Genomic DNA, 21,350 nt, shown 5'->3' with positions numbered 1-21,350 from the left:
GTATGACTGAGTTTGTGTGTTTTAGTCTGAAGATGTGAAGAATTGCCCAATAATCGGCAATGCAGAAAGGACTAAAAGACGCACATTTCCACAATGTCGATCAATACCTGACGGAAGGAGACGGTCCTCGTTTGGTAACCTTATTCTAAGCAACTTAAGTGTAAACCCAATGAGAAGAACAAGGTCGATGGATTCACACTATTATAATAATGCTTGTCTTCGAGTCGAAGATTAGTGAGAAATGCAGTATTTTCCGTGGCTGCGCAGCCCCAGCTGTGACCTACAAATTTTGCCATATCCTGGGCAAGCATAACCATTGTCCGCCGGTGGTCGATTTAGATTTTCTATTCGCCGCCTGTGACGGTGCTGTTAGAATAATAAAAATAATAATAATATCAGGAAGATTCTCGTTGCCTGTTAAAGGGCAGTACTGCTGCAGACCTGCCATATCGCCAGAAAATTCCTCGGTGGAAAATGATAAAGGGACTACGATGAATTTTGTTTCTCTTTAACGAAACTCGACCCTGGCAGCGCCAGAGAATGAATAGTCGTTCGTTTCGAACATAATAATAATAATAATAATCATAATAATCTTTATTATTCATAAGGAAATTTGTCTTACAATTTTTGCATCACATCAAACAAAACATAAAAACTATAAAAAACCAAAATATACATCCAGACCAGTGACCAGACTCACTCATAATTGACCTGTGAAATGTTTATATCAGATGCAATAACTATCAGAACAGCGTCAGAGAAAAAAAAATGGCACTAGCTCCAGCTGGAATGACCTTCCCAGTGTGCAGCCGAACATTCCAGGCTGACATAGGTCTCACCAGCCACATGAGGAGGCACAAAACCCCAGTGCAAAGCCCTCAGCCCACTTGGATGACAAAAGTGGTCAGCATCGAACCACGATGGACGAGCTATATATATATATTTGTGTAACTGACATTGAAGAGAAATCATTTTCGCTCTCGCTGTCTCGCTATTACGGAGTTTAATAAACTTTTTCTGTCATGTCTCGGAAAGGCTTCAACTGTAGACTTATATATACTACTCTAGACTGGACATTGAGATTTTTTTAACACTACAAAAAATGTCATGAAAATGTTTTAGAAAGTTGGATCAAGGCGTTTTTTTTTGTAAAGAAGTTAAAAGAAGTAAAGTTGTTTTTTTTCAACCCGAACCTATGTAACATATAATTTAATTTTTAGATCTAGATCTAGAACATCAAAAATAAGAGTACTCTCGTCTCATAATTATTATTTTGCAATTTTTAGATTCATAATCTATAAAGATCTAGGTAATCAATCTATTTAAATGTACATAAGATGATTTAAATCAACATTAATTATTTCCATCTAGGATTTTTGAAACATTATCTCAATGGAAACAAACAAGAAATGACTTTGTTTCATATATTTGCGTGAATATCATAGAAATGATTTTGCATTATTTCTAAACTTTGAAAACTAAAGATCATTACTTTTCTAAGACAGAAAAGATTGATTGGGGCGACTCCCCTTAGTGCTTAAAAAAGAGTTTACATACATAAAAATCTCTCTTTATATAGGTCTGTGAATCGATCAATCGCGGATAAGAATTTATTTCCGGTTTCCAGTCTAGATCTAATATATATGTCTATGGCTTCAACTTTGCGAGTAGACCATGCATAGACTTCAGGCTAGTTGAAAAAGGATGTCAGATAGGTTTGGAAAGTCGGGTTAAAACAAAAATTCTGCAATAATGCGTAGATACCTTCCATGGAAATCAACATTTTATCCCTTTGTCAGGATCAATGTCATTTCCACATAGAGAGATAAGGTTGACAACAATTAAATTCTATTTTAGTCCTATTGTTTTTTTTTGCCAAAGCTGAATTTTCATTTTGGAGGATTGGATCTTTTCAGACAACTTGAGGCATGTTGCAGTTGACTACTATTCCGTTAGATCGTCTAAGAGCTGTGCCAAAGGCACAGTTGGAAAAAAAAACCCTATTTGAGTGTCAAACAGTAAAAAAAAAACCTGCGTGAACCACCGTTCTGTCTGGACGAGACCCAAGTCAATGTAAAGCATTGCTATTTCCGATGTATCTGGCACCCCGGGCGCATGGGCTAGACATGGCCGAAGGCCGAGTGCACCGGGACCTCCGCCATTTTCCTATGGTGTACCAAGCTAACCGTGTAGGGCTCGCCATTAATGTAACGGCCCCTTGAGGAACGGCGCATGGATTATCGACAGGGCCGTGAGGGCTCTCTTTCAACTCCGCCTCGTGCAATGGGTAAACTCTTGCCTATCGTGGGCAGACTACTATTCCTACTTTTCTAATCGTAACGGAAGTGTATGGCACAGACTATATGATGACTTCTCAATAGAAAAATAAATATATTTTGAAGAATTATAATTAAATTTTGTTATTTAATTAAAAGAAGAAATATTTATATGACAAAATATAATTTCATTTTGTGTCTTGGTTAAAAAAATTATTATTTTTTGGCAATACAAAACATTATTATTACGATATTTTGACGATTCGGGATATTGCAAAAAAAGTTTAGCGAGCAAAAAAAGAGATGAGGACCGCTGGCGAAATGAACCGTTATTTGACTATAACTAAACATGTATACTATATTTGTATTTTTAGCAACAATATCATACAAGAATTAACTTCATTCAAAAACATATTGTTGCTTTTTTTTTTCTGAAAACTTTGAAAGACTAACTCTGAACCACGTTCTATGCTTATTGAAATATTGTCGAAAAAATAATTATAAATTGATTAAAAACAACTCTCTGAATGCCACTGTAACTGAAATAACATTTTCAACCATTAATATTTATATAGGAAGTTTTACAAAAGTTACTAGTTCTTTAAAAAAAAGAAGAGATCTGGAGAAGGAAGTTTTTTATTTGGCTCTTTTTGGTTGAGAAGTTTCGCCTAACTAAACAAAACTTGATCAAGTCAGATTAACCAAAAAGAGGCATGAAGCCATCCCCCCCCCCATCCCTCCCAAAAACAATTGCGACATTTTTAAGATAAATTTAATTCGCAAAATAAGCAGACACAATAATAGTCCTGAATATATGCACACTGTATCTTATACTTGATATTATTTGAACCCTGACGTATGCCGTCACTCCAAGTGCAGAAGGTGTTCGTACCAGCTGAAGGCAAACAAAACGACACCTGCGAATAACACCTCCACCTGAACTGACAAACCTCTACTGCTCCAGATAAATTGTTTTGTAAACTATTTGACATGTTTTCTGAGTTGAAGATAATTTACTTCCTAGTCCAAACTGACTCCCTGATACCTCTTCTCTCTACTCAGGATTTTTTTTTTCGGGCGGAAGGGGGGTAAACCTAAAAAATTCTCTTGGCTACGCACATGGAATTCGGTGACTTGCGAGAGGGATTTCATCTCAGGTGAGAGGGTGTTGGAACTCCGACCCCCCCCCCCCCCGGCTATGCCCATGCACAAATTATAAAAAAAATATTTAACAAAGAGAACTTTTTCTCAAAAATTTACCATTGGCGCCCCAACATAAAGTAAAGAAATTCGAACGCGCCATCAACAGCCAGCAAGAGGGTCTGGAAGAGGCGTACCTGGGTAAGGCATCGGGAATCAACCCTGAGGAAAAATCAGGAGTTGCGACCCCTAGGCAGTTTGCAACATTTAGTACTAAACACTGTCAGAGCCTGCAACGCCGCTGACCGCAAACTGTATCAAAACATTACCTTTCCTTTGGATACATCAGCTGGGCGGATAGGGGAAACTGATGTTTGGGCAACATCTTTCAGACCACAGCTAATGCCCAGGCCATAGAGAACCACACGCTTGTCATTCTTGATGTCATATGTGCGAGGTCAATCTATATCTAGATGTGTGCGAGGCCAGTCTAGATGTCATTGTAAGAAGTCAGTCTAGATGTCTTGTGTTAGAAGTCAGTCTAGATGTCATGTGTGTGAAGTAAGTGTAGATGTCATGTGTGAGAAGTCAGTCTAGATGTCATGCGTGAAAAGTAGGCCTACATGTCACGTATGAAAAGTTTTTCTTGATGTCATGTGTGAGAAGTCAGTCTAGATGTCATGTTTGAGACGTCATTCTAGATGTCTTGTGTTAGAAGTCAGTCTAGATGTCATGTGTGTGAAGTAAGTGTAGATGTCATGTGTGAGAAGTCAGTCTAGATGTCATGCGTGAAAAGTAGGCCTACATGTCACGTATGAAAAGTTTTTCTTGATGTCATGTGTGAGAAGTCATTCTAGATGTCATGTGTGAGAAGTCAGTCTACATGTCATGTGTGAGAAGTCAGTCTACATGTCATGTATGAAAAGTTTTTCTTGATGTCATGTGTGAGAAATCAGTCTAGATGTCATGTATGAGAAGTCAGTCTAGATGTCATGTGTGAGAAGTCATTCTTGATGTCATGTGTGAGAAGTCAGTCTTCTTATCACTACATTACCTTTGTCACCTGTAATGCCTGAACTCTACATTACCTTTGTCACCTCTAATGCCTGAAATCTACATTACCTTTGTCACCTCTAATGCCTGAACTCTACATTACCTTTGTCACCTTTAATGCCTGAACTCTACCACTTGTTCCAGCTCTTGCACTCGCCACGTCCATATTTTGATAACTTCCCTGATGTGTCCGACGACTCAGTAGACATGCCGGAGACCCCTACGTCCAGGTCACGAGGTCAGAAGGCTCCTGGCTCCGCTGTGTCCAGGCAAAAGTCTCCGAGGCCAGGTGTACAGCGGAGTTCAAGTGTGAACTCATTGGAGAAGAATGAAGTGAGTAGACTGTTGGTACAACTCATTCCCTTGTGCTCTCTCTTCGAGTCCTTGAATAATATAGTCTTGGTCAAGCCATCTATGTCTATTCGTAGAACTGAAGATGAACTATTTTAGAACCAACCAGCTTGGGAGAATAAAATCTTAAATATCACGACGCGCCATGAATAGTGTTGACGTTTGGATACATGACTAGGTGTGGAGTCAGGAGCTTTAAGTCTCTCAATAAGATACAACGTTTGGCTTCTGATCAGGAGGAGTTTGGGGGGGGGGCACGCATCACAGCATCGCCTCCATGCACCAACACACTCAAACTCTCACACACACACTAACAACTTTCACATATTGTTATGCAAATGATACAAATCAATGTGTTTGTGTTGACAGAGGCCACAGAGCAAACAACGTCACAGAAATGTCAAAACAAAACCAGACGTGGATGACTTGAGTGAAGCAGGTAGGGGAGACTAGCAACAACTAAAGTTTGACATTTTCATGGGATTTCTGTTTGTTATATAGGTTTCAAAAGTTTTTGTTAGAAATTAGGTCCATTAAACCTACGCTATGGCTAAATACGTAGGGTTTTGTCCTCTTGTTTAATTGTACACGTTATTTCTCCCGCACTCATTCTCGGATCAAGTTGAAACTTTTAAACTATTATTTAGTGTACCTAACAAAACATACACCAAATAAACAAAAAAAAATAGCCTATTAATTACTGGCAATTAATCATTTTATTTGATATCGAATAAGGAAAATATCTTCTAAATTATTGAGATATAAATTGTAAGGTGTGCAGTTCTTTCCCTTAGATTATTTTTTTTCAAAAAAGAAATTTTAAAAACTTTACTTGTTTGTTTGTATCTTTCTGAAAACATTGCTAGAAGACAACAAGGAATCTGACTCCTCTGACCCGGAAGAGAAGCTCTGCACATGCCTGGAGGCCCTGCTGACTGAGTGCAGCCGTCAGAGACTGAGAGCCTTAAGGATGAGTCTCCGTCACTATAGCAACGTTGACAACAGAGTTTCTTTCAAGGACATTCAGACCTCACTACAGGTTGAATTTGTTGGTTTGTTTTTAGTTTTAAAAACCAAGGACATATTTAAAAATTTAATCTTTATTTTATACTGATCCATTTATCTATCGTTTTGTAAAAATCAGCTGGCAGAATTGAATAGTTTTTCTGTGTTTTGACCTATGCTGAAAGTATTTGTATTTGAACTGTTGGACTTGGCGTATATAATATCGATGTTTGTAAAATGTTTGTTTGTTTTATATGTTTCGGATGTTCCTCCCGAGTTGAAGATAATCTACTTCCTAGTCCAAAACTTCCACAGGAGGACCGGGAATGATAGCGCGCAGGGTTTGAACCTGGAACCATTGGTAAGTCCGAACGATAGTCCAGCGCGCGAACCGCACGACCAGGCAACGTGTCAAGCAAATGTGCCAGTCAATTGTTTTGCTAGTATTTTATTTAATTCAGTCGAACCCTGTTACTACGTGGACACTCGCAGGTTTATATTGCTAATACTTTTCTTTGCCCATTCTTTTGGTACACAGCACTAATCGATTGCTCTATAACTATTTTCAGATGTAAATAAAAAAAAAACCGTAAAGGTTCCCCTTTCAGACCTTGCGATGTATGGGGGGGGGGGCAGATGATTTAAAAGTTTATTTGTTGTCAAGTTGATCGTTGTGCCGGCCACATGACACCCTCGTTAACCATTGACCACAGAAACAGATGACCTTTTACATCATGTCCCCTATAGACCACACGGTCTGAAAAGGGGAACATTACTTTTTTTTTGTTACTTTGTTTGAAAGGATTACTGTTACCGAGGGTCTCATGTGGTCAGCACAACGACCGACCCCATTTTTTTCTTCAACATAGAGGTGGGGCGTCCTATAAAACAGAAATTCAAAATAACAATCTACACGGGGAGTCGAGATCGAGAAGCACTTTACCACTGGACCAATACATCCCTCTTCTTATCTGTAGAGCTAAATGTACATTCTCTCAGACCAAAATACTTCTTTTTAAACTTGTTAATTACACTATGGCTTTAATTAGCTTAAAAGTTAAAAAAAAACAACTTTACACTAGAAATACTGTAGGACAATATAATAATCCCTAGGTTAAAAGAGACCAACTGATAAAACCCAGACAATGCCTTATAAGACTTAGTCAGTCCGCTTATCTACATTCACTCCTTCATATCCATTCATTGTTTTACATAACCGTTTACATAAAGTTCATGAACATTGTGGATGGAGGAGAAAGCTTACAATGATGGACATTATGTTCAGATTCATGCTTTGGTTTCGGAGGCAGAAGTATACGAAAACTAGAATGTAAAACGTAAACAAGAGTGTAAAACGAAAACTAGAATGTAAAACGTAAACAAGAGTGTAAAACGAAAACTAGAATGTAAAACGTAAACAAGAGTGTAAAACGAAAACTAAAATGTAAAACGAAAACAACAATGTAAAAAGAAAACAAGAATTAAAACGTAAATAAAGATGTAAAACGTAAATAAGAATGTAAAAACGAAAACAAGAATGTAAATCGTATGCAAAATTTAAAACTAAAATAATAATGTAAAATGTAAATAAGAATGGAAATCTAAAATAAGAATGTACAATGCAAATCAGAGTTGTTCATTTTCTTTTGCTGGACAGGAGAATCAAGTCCGACTTAGTCAAAGAGCCTTGACAATGATATCGGAGATTTTTGAAGATGGACAAGGCATAGACTATGAAAAGTTGTACGCATGTCTGACCAAGGCCCACCTCAGAACAGGTAAATAGAACAGGAAATGGTTTAAAAAATATCCTAAACACCTCATAAACACCTCATAAACACCTCATAAACACCAGCTTTATTCTTCTTCAAAGTCTGTAGGTTTGCGTTTTCTAAAATGGATGTAGCCTACAAACTGAGAGTTGCCAAGTCTAAATTTTTAAATTCTGATCAATGAGACAACTGAACAATATTAACTAGTATTGTCTAGTATATAGATATATTAATGTTCGAAATAAGTAATTTAGGTAAACTGTAACTCTATCCAGGTCAAGCTGTAACTACGTTTTAGTCATAGAAATAAATATTTTGACAACTTTTCAATATCTCATCGAGCTGAAAATTCGGACATAGAATCTTTTGTAAGAAAAAAAAAAGTTGCATTACAAAACTATATTAATTCTAATATAGATCAAAATAGAAGTGAAAATTAATATTAATGCTCATTATCATAGTAGATAGGAAATGCATTTAGTGTTTGAATATTTTATTGATATTACTTTGCATCTATTAAACTTGATCGATCGACAGGAAGAGACAGTATCAAAGCCAGAAACAAAAGGAATGATCTAAATGTCAAACAGGCATTAACACTTGAACAAATAGACCAGGATTTTTTAAGACGGTTAGTTCTATTTCTACGTTCTCTTTAATTTAGGCTAATCTAACCTTTATTCCACTTGACCTCATTACCAACTGAAACCAAATTAGTGTTGACATTCTTATCGTAATGACATAATGCTTTGAGAGAGTCTAAATAGAGAAAAAGTGCGATCTGTTGATACACTGACAGTTTTTTTTTTTAACATTCAAAGTTTTTTTTAAAGATATAATTGTTTTTTGTTTTTGTGTGCATTTTTTTTTACTTTATCTCACATTTTGTCTCATCTTGTCAATATAGTAGATATAGGTTCCTCATTTAAATAGACTTATCTTATATGAAAATATATTGATAAAGATGTTGAGCTCTCAAAAGTTGTCAATTAAAACGCATAAACTATTTTCTTTGGAACTAATACTGTATGCAATGCACACGGTTACTCACAATCCTACTTCTGCGCGTACTTTGCATCCACTAGCGCTCACTGTGGTCATATCATAACGTCCATTAGAGTTACTCAACTAGTCATTATCTCTATTAATGAGTTTTATAAATATTGCAACACACAAAATATTACACGCATGTCATTGGTAACACAATTTATTTCACAGTCTGGAAGAGCTACTAGTCAAAGATCAAACCTATTTTGACGTGCCTCTACTGAGAAACGAGTTCTCCAAGTGGGACCAACACAGAGTTGGACAGATGGCCAAAGAAGGGGTAACACATGGAACTGAGAGTTAGCCGAATGGAATGAACTTTGTTTCTTGTTAGCTATGGACTCGGTTCTCTTTGTGCTTTAATGTTAGGTTTAGAGAGATGATACAAAAATAAATCTGTGTATATCATTTGTGACAAATTCAATCGGATAAAAGAAACAAATACTATTTAAGTTTGTTTGCGAGACCAAAGTTTAAGGGAGATTGAAGTATTTGGCGTGGCTATGGAAACCCAAATGAAACCTACATGTTTTGCAACATTCCAACATTTACAAACTTTGGTCGATTTGATTTCTCTTTTCAACAACTCTTTTACAGCAACAACGTAAACTTTAAATCATCTCCATTAAAAGTATCATCCGCAGATGAAAAGACTATAATTTACTATAATGATTTTATGAAATAAGTTTTTCTTGAGATATAAGTTTGTACATTTCATAACTCTCTGACTCCGGATTTATTTTCCACATTTGGACGAAATTAATTTTTTTGGTACTTTCGGAGTGAAAAGAATGCTTCGAGTCAACTTTGATACATTTTTTTTTGTTTTTAATTAGAAAATGATATATTTTAGTATGGAATTAAAAAGGAATGCATGCCCTTGTTATATAGCACAAAGAAATTTTATAAAACAAAAATTATTTTTATATTAACATTGGAAATTAAGAAATAAAAACTTACCGACTGCGAAAAAACCTCCAGGATCTAGATCCAGACCTGATCTTGGAAAAAATGTATGGTCCATATTGAAAAAAAAAATATTTTATCATATTTATCCATATTGTCCAAAAACTTTCTATAGAAAACACATCTAAAACACATAAAATGGAAAAATTGAGCTAATTATCCATGCCACTGCTATTACAAAAATTTAAGTTTGTACATATCTTAAGATCTAAGTTCGTACATTTTCTTGTCTGGTTGTACCAGGCTCAGTTGATCTGCTGCGAGAGGACAGCTCTGTATGGGGCTCTTCTAACCAATTTAATCAACAGATGTGACGAGAACAAAGACGGGAAAATAAGGTAAACATGGATTCTCAGTCCTCAGTGTATTACAAGGGGAACTGTCCATCTTTTTGTTTCTCATAGTGTTTATTTGTGTCCACTTGCTTTAAGCAAGAGAAAAAGAGGGCGTCTGAGCGTAAGTGCGTAAAAATGAAAGTTGTCTATACATTGGACAGCTTCATATACGGACAAAAAATCCAAATACAGCAAGCTTATTGGTGTATCCAGAAGTGCTGATAAACTCTATTTTTTAGAAGTTAAATGATCACATTTTCAAAGCTCATCCGTTTTTAGCTTAAATTTAGTTGGCAACATCGACTTTCATTTAAGTGTCCTTGACATTGTTTAGTTTATCATGACAATCTTCAATGAAAAGTCAATGCAAATGTTTAAGTCAGATTAACTGGCGGTATGGACTCAAAGCTTTTGTATTACATAAATTCGTCTAAAATAAGTTGAAACGACATTAAACTATTAGTCCTACCTTTCTAATGGACCCCATTCACCAAAACGAACGGTCATGTGATCATATTGATAAAACAACGGAAAAAAACTGTCACGTGATAACCATTGTAGATTATAAATTAGATCGTAATTTGTATAGAAGAGATAGAGAAACACGTGACTCACTGTTGTTTGTTTACGATTGGTGAATCAGGTCCATTAGCAGTGTGTTTCTTAGCTCTGAGCTCCTAAATGTATTTACTCGTTGCAGCATATTTGTTCCATCACTTTTATTAGAAACTATTAGGAAATTTGAATCACTTTTGTGGAACTTAGCTTCACTAAAATAAAAATTATGTTTTATGCAAGTGTATAAAAAATGGCAACACTATTTCAAAGTTTCATATCCTTGGAATGTGCCTTTGCAGAAGAAAGACTTTAATTTTATATGCCTTTAGAAATGTAGGTTTCAGTATGAATAGTTCCGTTCACTAACAAACTAGTAAGTCATCAATATACTTACCTTTGAGTACTATTGTTTGTTGCACATTTGTAAGCCTCCATGCACTGTGACATCGTGCTGAGACTAATCCCTTACAGCACGGTCCAGGTATATGGCAGAGTTCTGGAGGGGTTTGCCTGTCTACGTATAGGGCGAGACCCCCACATGCACCAGTTCTATCTGTTTCAAGAACAGTTGTACCTTTGATTGAGCGCTCTGCAGTTGTTGAGGATGTGTTCCACGGTCACGGTCTCGTCTTCTATGTGGCAGTGTCGACATCTGGGATCGTGATTCTCTCGGATCCTAGCGAAATAGGCTCGGACAGTGCCCAGTGCGAAACCGTGCCGAAATTGCTTGATCCTTTCTGTCTAGCTTCTATCATTAGTTCTTCTTGTTTGGGCTTTGAGAACCTTCCAGAATTATCGTCCAGTTTTACAAAGATCCCAGCTATGGTACCACTTGGACTTGATCAATCATTAATTCTGTTTTGCAAGCTCGTATGTTTGCAGCTCCTCTGGTGGGTCTAAAAACGTTCCAAGCTTCGCCAAACTGTCTGCCTTAACATTTTCTTGGCTTCCGCAATGTGAAATGAATCCATTGCATCACCAAACGTACCTTATGTTTAGGTTTTAGGCGCTTCATATTCGCCATTATTTAAGTCAGTTGGGTAGGCAACGTCTCAGAGCCCTCAAAAGCTTGTAGGCAGTGAGTCTGTAAATAGGATCACATTGGCCGATGACGCAGTTCCTTCCTCGATGCGTTGTTCTATATTCTGTAGAGCGCTTCTGATTCCTTCCATTTCTGCAACATAGTTGCGCACGGACCTATCAGTTCGTCGCTTTCAGTTGCACATTAGAATATTCTAAAGTCTCACCAAGTATGTCACGTGATATTTCATGAGTTGGAGTTGCTGATTAACGTTTCAGAGAAAACCCAAGCCAAAAGCTTCGGAGAAACACCCAGAACTGGAAACTCTGATATAGTCTCATTAAGTATATTACGTGATTCTTTCAACAGTTGGCCTTTGCTGCTGAACTTTTTAGAGAAAGCGCAAGCCAAAGCTTGGGAGAAACACCCAGAGCTGGCAACCCTGCCCGAGAAAGTGAAAGAGGCAGCAGCTTTACGTATTGCTACGCCTGGTCCAATAGATGAGCTCTCCTCCAGCACCAGGTCTAAAGTGATGACCAAGCTGTTAAAGAAGGTAAACGTAAACAAATCAATCGATAAATCAGTGACATCAATCATACCGCCATTCATGGCTCATTACTTTCTAAATCTATTTTTATTTTCGATCAGTTATCAAGATCTTTCATTTTAAGAAGGTTTTTGTTTTTTAGCTTCAACTTTGCCTTCAATAATTAAATAGAGAAATGCTTACATTAATGTTTAGAAAAACGAACAAAGTGAACTTTCAAAAGTACACATTTAGGATATTTGTGTAATGAATAGCTGTAACTTTGAGAACAAATGGTACAAATGTAGCTGTCTACTATAAGTAGTAGGTCTTTTCTCAACTTTAAGTTTATCATTGACTGTTTAAAAGTTTTTCATATCTAAATACATGTTATCACGGTGGCATCGTCTCAAAAGATTCTCCAGCTTAGATGGTTTCAAAATGTCATTACATAAACTTTGTTACATAAAAGGCACTTTTGGCAATATAAGTTCAACAAAGAAAAAAAAACTTTACTGTCTACATTTCCATTTTAGATTTGGCCATGCTAAATATATTTTTAAATAAGGTATTACAATTTACTATAATTTTTCAATAGCTCAATGGATTTCAAATTAAAAAAATCGTCTATAATAAATTATAGATAATTTATATTTGTGTGAGATAATTGTTAAATTCAAAGATGTAAAATCAAAATTAAAATCACGAACTTCTCAAATAAGATCCACTCTCGGACCCCCATTTACATGTTGCAACCTCATTATTGTCTTTTGTTTTTTTTTCACTTTTGTAGACCCCTGGGGGTCTATAAAGACCACTTTGGGAATTACTGTTATATATATTCATCGGCCTTTTGTACTGTAAAAGAGTTAGTGTGCCATCTAGGGGATGAGCACTTCAAGCATTGATTTCTTTTGGATCTAGTGGAACTAACTGATAGAGGGTCTGAAGGAGCTTTACAAATATTTATTGTACCTAACAAAACATGAATCAATAAACAGAAATACTCATTTTGTCAATAAATTATTGACAATTAGTCCTTTTGTTTGATATCAAATAAGGGAAATAACTTGTATATTACTTACATATAGTTTAAAGGAATGAATTCTTCCCCTTTGGATAAAATTAAAAAAAAATGATTTTTGTTTTTATTTTACTTGTTTGCTATTACGTTGAAATGTTCTGCATATCCCAGACTTCTTTCCGACGAAATTCGTCAACAGACAACAATACTCCAGAGCCACACAAACCAAAAGAGGACCCAGCCGGAGATACGCTACCCGAAACTGGAGTCAAGGTTGACAACCCTGCACCGGATGTCAAGAGAGCAAACCCATTCGCAAAGGACAAGAATACCAGAACCAAAGACCCTGATGGTAAACAAACTTCCGGTCAGTATTTAACTTCTATGTCACTCAGAAACAGCAAGTTAACGCAAATTTAAAAAAAAATCTAAACATAATAAGCTATCGTTGTAAATTCGATGGTTAAAAAATAGTAAAAATTTGTTGGTGGTTTTGAAGACCTAACTATGGCCTACTTATTTTGCCATATATTACTTAGACAAAGCAGTTGAAGAGCTACAGAATGTGCAGGCTTCAATTTCAATATTTGAAAAGTGTCTGCATCATACTTAATTAGGTCGTACATTTATATTTTTTGTATCATTTTCTTTTGATTCAGAGTTGAAAAGTGAACCTCGTGGTCAAGACAAGAAAGAGAACATTCCAGAAGGGAAAGACGATGTGTTGGATAGCAAAGTAACCAGAATACCATCCCACGAGGTCAAGGCTGTGGTACCCAATGAGTACAAGTCAGCGCAAGTGACCTCTGACCCACCAAGTGAACGTCTTCAACTAGAATGGATGTAAGTACAGTATAATCGACTACAAGTTTGTTTACTTTTTGATCTGAGCCGGATTTAAGTAAGTTGAGGTCCTTGGACAGGACTGAAAGCTCTATATCTGACTGCTATAAATAAAATGGTGGGGAGAGATTTTGAAGTATTTTCATTACACAACGTCAAAACGTTTTAAAAGATCATTTACAAAATTTAACCAACTTTGAAATATAAGCAAAGGAGTGTAGAAATGGAACTTTTGTGTGCTAAAAGTACATCTAAAATTAGATTATTATGCAGTTTACCAACATTTCCTATAGTCTGTACACCAAAGTCACCAAAGTACTAAAATGTGTATAGCTGTCCTCCACAAGGGGCACATTAAAAATAAAGAATTGATAGGACAGTTTTTTTTATTCTTGGGCCAGGAAGTCAATCTGACTGTTAGGTCGTTTGTTAGCAGTTGAATGTGTTTTAGCTTCTTGTTGTAATGTGTTTCTTTCTTTTCTCTATAGCCTCCTTTGAGATTGACTATTAAATTGGTCGTTTCAGACAAGCGGTCATAAATAGATCTTGATTTTAAATCCCATCAATGGCTGAGATTTGTAAGAGTAAGACTGTTGTAAAATGGTTTACTTATTTCGGATGTTCCTTCAGAGTTGAAGATAATTACTTCCTAGTCCAAACCTCCCGCAGGACGACGGGGGATGGGAGCGGGCAGGGTTTGAACCCGGGACCATCGATAAGTTCGAACGACAGTCCAGCGTGCAAACCGCACGACCAGGTTGACATCCTGTTGTATTGATCTTTATTGGAAATATGTTGCGATTACAAGGGACTCTTATATCAATGAAACAACGACAATATTCTCCAGTAGAGAGCAGACATTGCACTCAGAGAAGTGCATTGAGTGACTATACACAGGCGTCTTAATCCATTTCATGTTCCCTTGTCATTGAGTGACTATACACAGGCGATTTGATCCATTTCATGTTCCCTTGTCATTGAGTGACTATATACAGGCGTCTTAATCCATTTCATGTTCCCTTGTCATTGAGTGACTATACACAGGCGATTTGATCCATTTCATGTTCCCTTGTCATTGAGTGACTATACACAGGCGTCTTGATCCATTTCATGTTCCCTTGTCATTAAGTGACTACACACTGGCGTCTTGATCCATTTCACGTTCCCTTGTCATTGAGAGACTACACACAGACGTCTTGATCCATTTCATGTTCCCTTGTCATTAAGTGACTACACACTGGCGTCTTGATCCATTTCACGTTCCCTTGTCATTGAGAGACTACACACAGACGTCTTGATCCATTTCATGTTCCGTTGTCATTGAGTGACTATACACTGACGTCTTGATCCATTTCATGTTCCCTTGTCATTAAGTGACTACACACTGGCGTCTTGATCCATTTCACGTTCCCTTGTCATTGAGTGACTACACACAGACGTCTTGATCCATTTCATGTTCCCTTGTCGTTGAGTGAATACACACTGGCGTCTTGATCCATTTCATGTTCCCTTGTCATTGAGTGACTACACCCAGACGTCTTGATCCATTTCATGTTCCCTTGTCAATGAGTGACTACACCCAGACGTCTTGATCCATTTCATGTTCCCTTGTCAATGAGTAGCGCTGACAATGTAAGGAAGAAACGAGTCTTTTTGTCCTGTTCGATTCTGGCCTTAACTGGACTTACGTCTCATATTCCAGGACGACTTGAAGCAGTTATAAACGTTTTTATGACACTCCCTTGGACATCAATCTTATTGACTGTACCTGACATTTATTAGTAAAGTCAAATTAAAAGATTTTTAATGTCGGTCACACACAATGTGGGCCACTGAAACCGTTTAACTTTTTATCGCATGGTCTTTTTAATGCTTGGCATCAAAAGGTTCGTAATTTAAGTTTATTTATCTCTCAGTTCTTCTCTGGTCCCGTCTGAATAAAGGCCACCAAGGAGCTTCCTTCAGGCGTTTAGGTTCTGGGCAAGTCTTTCCCTTCTACTCGTCTTGCCCATCTGCTTGACCCTAGCTAACAAACCTCTTTCCTTGAGGAATCATGTGTCTAGTGATGTTTGTCTAGCTAAGGGTGAGACCTTGCCACCAAAAGCATCTCTGAAGAATATATTCTTCAATAGGCTGCTGCTTTGTTCTTTGCCACAGTTTTTCATTAATGATCTACTTACTCATCAGTAGACAAACACTCACTGTTACGGCGAATAATGTCATCTCTCAATCTATTTGTAAAGTTACGGATTTCGAGGGCACGACACAAAGTTCAACTTGTGCTTACTGGCCAGTGGCGAGATCATCTACTTCATTGGTACAGTCGTCATTCTGTATAACCACCTTGACCACGTCCAGAGGCATTACAGAGAGCATACGGAGTGCGTTAGATGGTAAGTGTCAAAGGTCAAATAGTGAACTTATTGGACCTTAGTGTATTTTTTGTGAATTTTGGGAATACAGAGCCTGAAAATGTCAATAGTGAACATGAGTTAGGTAGGACCGGAAGTAAGGTGGTAGGGGAGATCGAGAGTTTCAGTTGGACAGGTTGAGTTAAGTTAGAAGAGTCAGTCAAGTACAGTATGTGGTAATTAGACAGTATGTGGTAGCAAGCTGAATATAAAAAGTTGAAACAGGTAGTTGTATTGATGAAACATGTTTATGTGAAGTCAAGTAGTGGACAGTGATATGAAGTTAGTAATATATATATAAGTGAAGCTAGAAGCTTGTTATATTCATCTAATATCTTCATGGGAGTTGTATTTATGTCATGTAAATAAACATCATATTTTAAGTTCGCAAGTAGTTCCTAGTTGCTGTAATTGATAACATATGACATTGATTAACGTTCAAGATGATTAGTTATTGCAATGATGTATGAAAGTTTGTTGCTTTGGCTCATAATCATTTTTTTAAAATCCAATAGCATAAGTGTCCACCCTGCAGGAATGCTAGTAGCCAGTGGTCAGTATGCCAGCCGAGATGAAAAGGGGCATCAAGTAAGCATGGGTGTCAGATTTGAACAATAAACATATGACCCTTATATTTTTCGAGTTCGTAAACAAATTTTTGAACTGCCTTAACTAAAAATTCAACATTCCTCTATGTCTCTCATTCATTGACTCTTTGTCTTTCTTCCTACTCTGTCTCGTCAATTCTTTGCCTTCTTCTCTCTGTCTCTTTGTCTCCACCTCTGTCTCTCTCAGTCTCCGCTCTTTTTTCACCCTCTCGTGTCTCTATTTTGGCGCGACCCTTTTGGCGCAATGGTCGTTTTAAATTTTTAAATATTTATTTTTTAATTTTTTTTTTTTAATTCAGTAACAATTACTACAATAATATTATCATACATCAGAACAACGCGATGAAGACTTCCGGTGGCGCAGTCGTCCTGACTCATAGGGTACGCACGACAGACCTATATATATATATATATATATATATATATATATATATATATATATATATATATATAATCTAGACTGGACATGGAGACCTTTTAGCACTACAAAAAAATTTCATGAAAAACTTTTTAAAAAGCTTAAACAAGGCCATGTTTTGCAAATCAACTAGAAGGATAATCATAATAATTATTATTATGTTGCAATGGTTAGATACCTAGTGTAGGAACATCTAGCTAATAAACCTATTTAAATTTACATAACATAGATAAAATCAACAGACTTAAATTATTTCGATCTTTGAAACATTGAAACAGAAAATAGCTTTATATCATATATTAGCTTGATATATAAAGTTCTGTGATTACTAGCCCATTCTATTTAATCCGCAAATCGGTATTGCATTATTTCTAAAATGTGTAATTCTAAGACAGAAGAGATCGATTTTCATAGATTCGGGGTGACTTCCATTACAGCTTGAAAAATAACATAACAATCGATATATATATATAGGCCTGTGATCTGATCATTATCGGATAAGAATTCGTTTCCTTTCCAGTGAAGGTATAATATATATAGCTCTGTTGTACAACATTTTTGAATAACTATTGCTGAGACAGTTCTTTGTTTATTATAGACAGTAGTAATGTTTTAGACATTTCGCAAAAACGGCTGCACCAAAATGGCCACGCAAAGGGTATACCAATAATTATAAATTTAGCTTTTAGAATAATAAAGGAATACTGAATGAGAGTCCTCTCATGGCTGTATTTTCACTCCATTGTCTCTATTTATAAACTTCTCTTTTAGGTCATGAATCATCTATACATAGAACTGTTTAGGTTTGGTTTTAAACATTTTGGATTTTAATAGTGCCTCTATCATTACATAACTAAGTAAAGCCTCCAATTTACCTGCTGTAAGAGTGTAACTCTTCTAAACGTTTTGAGATGCAAACGTCATAATTACTTCATGCTTTCGTAAATATTATTTAAAAGGCAATAGGAAACGCTGATGAATATACCAATAGCATAATGTAATACTGATTTAAAAAACAAATGTTAACATATTTTATTAAGGCACATTTCAGACTCTGGAGGTCAGACACACTACAGACACTTCATGTGCTTGGTGCTGGGCTTATGGTCAAGTGCGTGGTGGCGCTGTGCTTTATGCCAGGCGAGGTAACGTCTGCTAGCTGTAACCTATCGGAGTTATCCTTATACTTTTATAGGTTTTGAAGAAAATGTAAAACGTTAACAAGAAAAACATATAAGATACAAATAACAGCTTTTACCACCACTTCAGTCAAGTACAGTTTCTTTCCCTTGTTAGAGATACCAAAAAAAATAATTCATTACCAATATTTTATTAACTTATTGAGCTTTGTGTTGTCAGGTTGTAGTTACCGGTTGTTGACTTATAACACCAAACTGCTGGTAGACAACTAAACCGTTGTAGGCCTTATTACATCTAAACTCATAAAACTTCAAATAATTTGAATAACTTCCTTGTGAACAAGGCTAAATGTAACTTTATTTATAATACAGACAAAATCATATTGTGATAAATTGAAATAAATAAATAAATATAGCACACGTAAGTAATACTATTTTTAAACAAAATCTAATTCACAACAATAAACACAACCTTTTAGTCTCACGTTCTGGAGTCGTCTCCTAGCTCAGACCTAATGACACCAACGCCAACTATGTTGCATCATTCACAACTTATCGCTAACCTCTTCCTACCTCACCATAGAAACACACACACACACTCCATAAAACAAGTAAAATGAAATAATTGTGCAAAATTTCAGCTTGATCCGAGATTGAGTGTCAGGGAAATAACGTGTACAAACTTTTTTATCAGACAAACAGACAGACAGACAGAATTGATATAAGCTTTGTAAAAATTGTTCTTTAGAAACTTAAAAGATAAAAAAAAAAACACAATAAAAAACAAAAACAAACAACAAAAAAAAAACACAGGCGCAAAGAGTTCACCGAATCACTGGTAGGATTTGAACAGAGCTCTCTTATGCTACATATTATGCCATGACTTACAATTAAACTTTTCATTTACTTGGGCTTGTAAAAATGTTTGATAATTTTTGTTTGTTATTGTTCATGTTATTTAACAAAGCATCTACGCAACGTAATGATATAAATACTTGAGTATAAGTCCGATCCATATTTTTCTTAAAATAGTTATTCTTATATTTGAATTGTGTCAGAAAATAACACATTCTAAAGTGTGGGAGGCATAGACATAAATAAATATAGACTGGAAGTAGGAAGTTATTTTTATTTGGGGGGAGTCAATATGTTTTATGTACTATATCTATGTGAAAAAAAAAATGGCGGCGATTGAGCTATAAATTCTAGGACTAACATTTCAGCCAATATATACCTTTGATCTTTAGTTTTGAAAAGTGCAAAACTGCCATATTCCCAATATTTTGTCTTTGTTTTATAATCATAGACATAGGCAAATATATATAGGTTTGTGATGTGGATCTACACACTTATCTTTTCCCAAATATTTCCGATAATAATTTGTTCTTTATCGTCCAGTCTATATATATATATGTCTATGGTGGGAGGCTTACTAGTGCATCAATAAAAACAAAATGGCGCCTCCACGACCCAAAAGTAACCAAAGTGAGTGGAAGAAAATTCATGGCAAACTGTTGCGACGAACTTAAAATAGAGATAGTTCATTTATTTATTTTTTATTTCATTTTAGTAGAGTTTTCCACGTGTGGCCAAAGAGCTAGAAATTCTTTTCTCAGCGATATAAATCAACTTTTAAATTTCTAAGAAAATCGTTAAGGCCGTTTTTGAGATCAGCTTTCAGATTTTTCCATCCTCCATAAAGTTCTAACCTGAATAGAAGTATGGTAAAAAGAAAATGAAAAGTTTAAAAATAAATATCAAAAATTATTATATTTTCTGTTATGATTCAACAAACTTTTAAAGACTTTTTTTTACTGATCTTAAAATTAATGCTTACAAATTTGCTGATCTCATGTCATATATCATCCTAAAAACGCATTTTTTAAATTTTTAATGTGGGGTATCTAGGATATCCTGGCATGCGCAGACAACTCCCAAGAAAAGAAACTGACTCTCTGGGACGTGAAAGAAGGAAGTCTGGTGGCTGAGACATTTGTAAGTTGTCAGGAGGATGAAAATAAGACTTACCCATATAAAATATAAAGTTGATCTCTTTCAGTCACGGTGAGACTATGGATCATTTCATAAAAATTAGATGAAAGTCTGGGTATTAGCTATAGTCGATATTAGCCGGCCCCACAGCATTCCTTCCCCCCCCCCCCCCCCCGCTTTCCAAGCAGCCTGGACACTGAACTGCAAAGTCACAATCTGTGAACAGTTTAGACCACGTCACAGATCTGTATATCTTTGCAACGAGCTATTTGTCCGAAATGCTTACAGGCTGTGACATTTCAATTCAGCGTTGAGACCTTCTATGACGAATAGTCTCGACCTGATGCAGTTTGTGGTCAGCGGCAACCTAAGGGTCACCGACCGCCTGATTTTTTCTCATGGTCGTCTCCCGAAGTCTTCCCTATGTTTTGACGTAGCCGCAAAGCTGCTGAGGTTTAGATTAGAATTTACCTTCTTGTAGCTGTCCAAGGCTAACGAGCCACTCCTGCCTGAAGCTTACTGGTTTAGGCGGAACTAGCTCGCTTTTGCCCCTTTTCCTGTCAGTGATAACCATTCCACCGGATCCAATCTCTGCACCACACGTAAAGAACTGGAGATCTGTCAGATATTATCAAATAACCTTTTGAAAAACAAAACCTCAAAACATTTTCAGAATTAAGTAGATTGTTGCCATTATTTTAAATACGTGTGTTTTAGCCAAGTGTCAGCTTTGGGGGCGGGGCAGAATGTGTGAGTGTGTGCGATTGCGTGCGCTGTATTTCGTATGTGTGTATGTATAGACAAGGGAGATAACTAGTTAAAAATGAAATTACTTTGTAGGTATTATCTCCTCTGCTTCCTTCTA

The 21,350-nt window shown here is 36.3% G+C and overlaps 1 protein-coding gene across 2 annotated transcripts in view; it reads left to right on the top strand.

The window, feature by feature from the left end:
• Positions 1–21,350, top strand: part of LOC106065322 (echinoderm microtubule-associated protein-like 2) — a 51,360-nt gene that overhangs the window by 15,506 nt on the left and 14,504 nt on the right. For both annotated transcript variants that reach the window (XM_056017814.1, XM_056017813.1), the window contains exons 2-15: positions 4,614–4,802; positions 5,190–5,259; positions 5,687–5,859; positions 7,483–7,603; positions 8,135–8,228; positions 8,816–8,924; positions 9,854–9,948; positions 11,894–12,077; positions 13,246–13,441; positions 13,734–13,917; positions 16,161–16,310; positions 16,844–16,916; positions 18,395–18,499; positions 20,402–20,488. In XM_056017814.1, coding sequence (XP_055873789.1) covers positions 4,677–4,802; positions 5,190–5,259; positions 5,687–5,859; positions 7,483–7,603; positions 8,135–8,228; positions 8,816–8,924; positions 9,854–9,948; positions 11,894–12,077; positions 13,246–13,441; positions 13,734–13,917; positions 16,161–16,310; positions 16,844–16,916; positions 18,395–18,499; positions 20,402–20,488 — 1,767 coding nt within the window. In that variant the 5' untranslated portion in view covers positions 4,614–4,676. The remainder of the gene's footprint in view (positions 1–4,613; positions 4,803–5,189; positions 5,260–5,686; positions 5,860–7,482; positions 7,604–8,134; positions 8,229–8,815; positions 8,925–9,853; positions 9,949–11,893; positions 12,078–13,245; positions 13,442–13,733; positions 13,918–16,160; positions 16,311–16,843; positions 16,917–18,394; positions 18,500–20,401; positions 20,489–21,350) is intronic.

The sequence above is a fragment of the Biomphalaria glabrata genome, chromosome 18 (assembly GCF_947242115.1).
Source record: "Biomphalaria glabrata chromosome 18, xgBioGlab47.1, whole genome shotgun sequence".
In the NCBI taxonomy this organism is placed as follows: Eukaryota; Metazoa; Mollusca; class Gastropoda; family Planorbidae; genus Biomphalaria; species Biomphalaria glabrata.
This window is presented reverse-complemented; position numbering and strand designations above follow the sequence as displayed.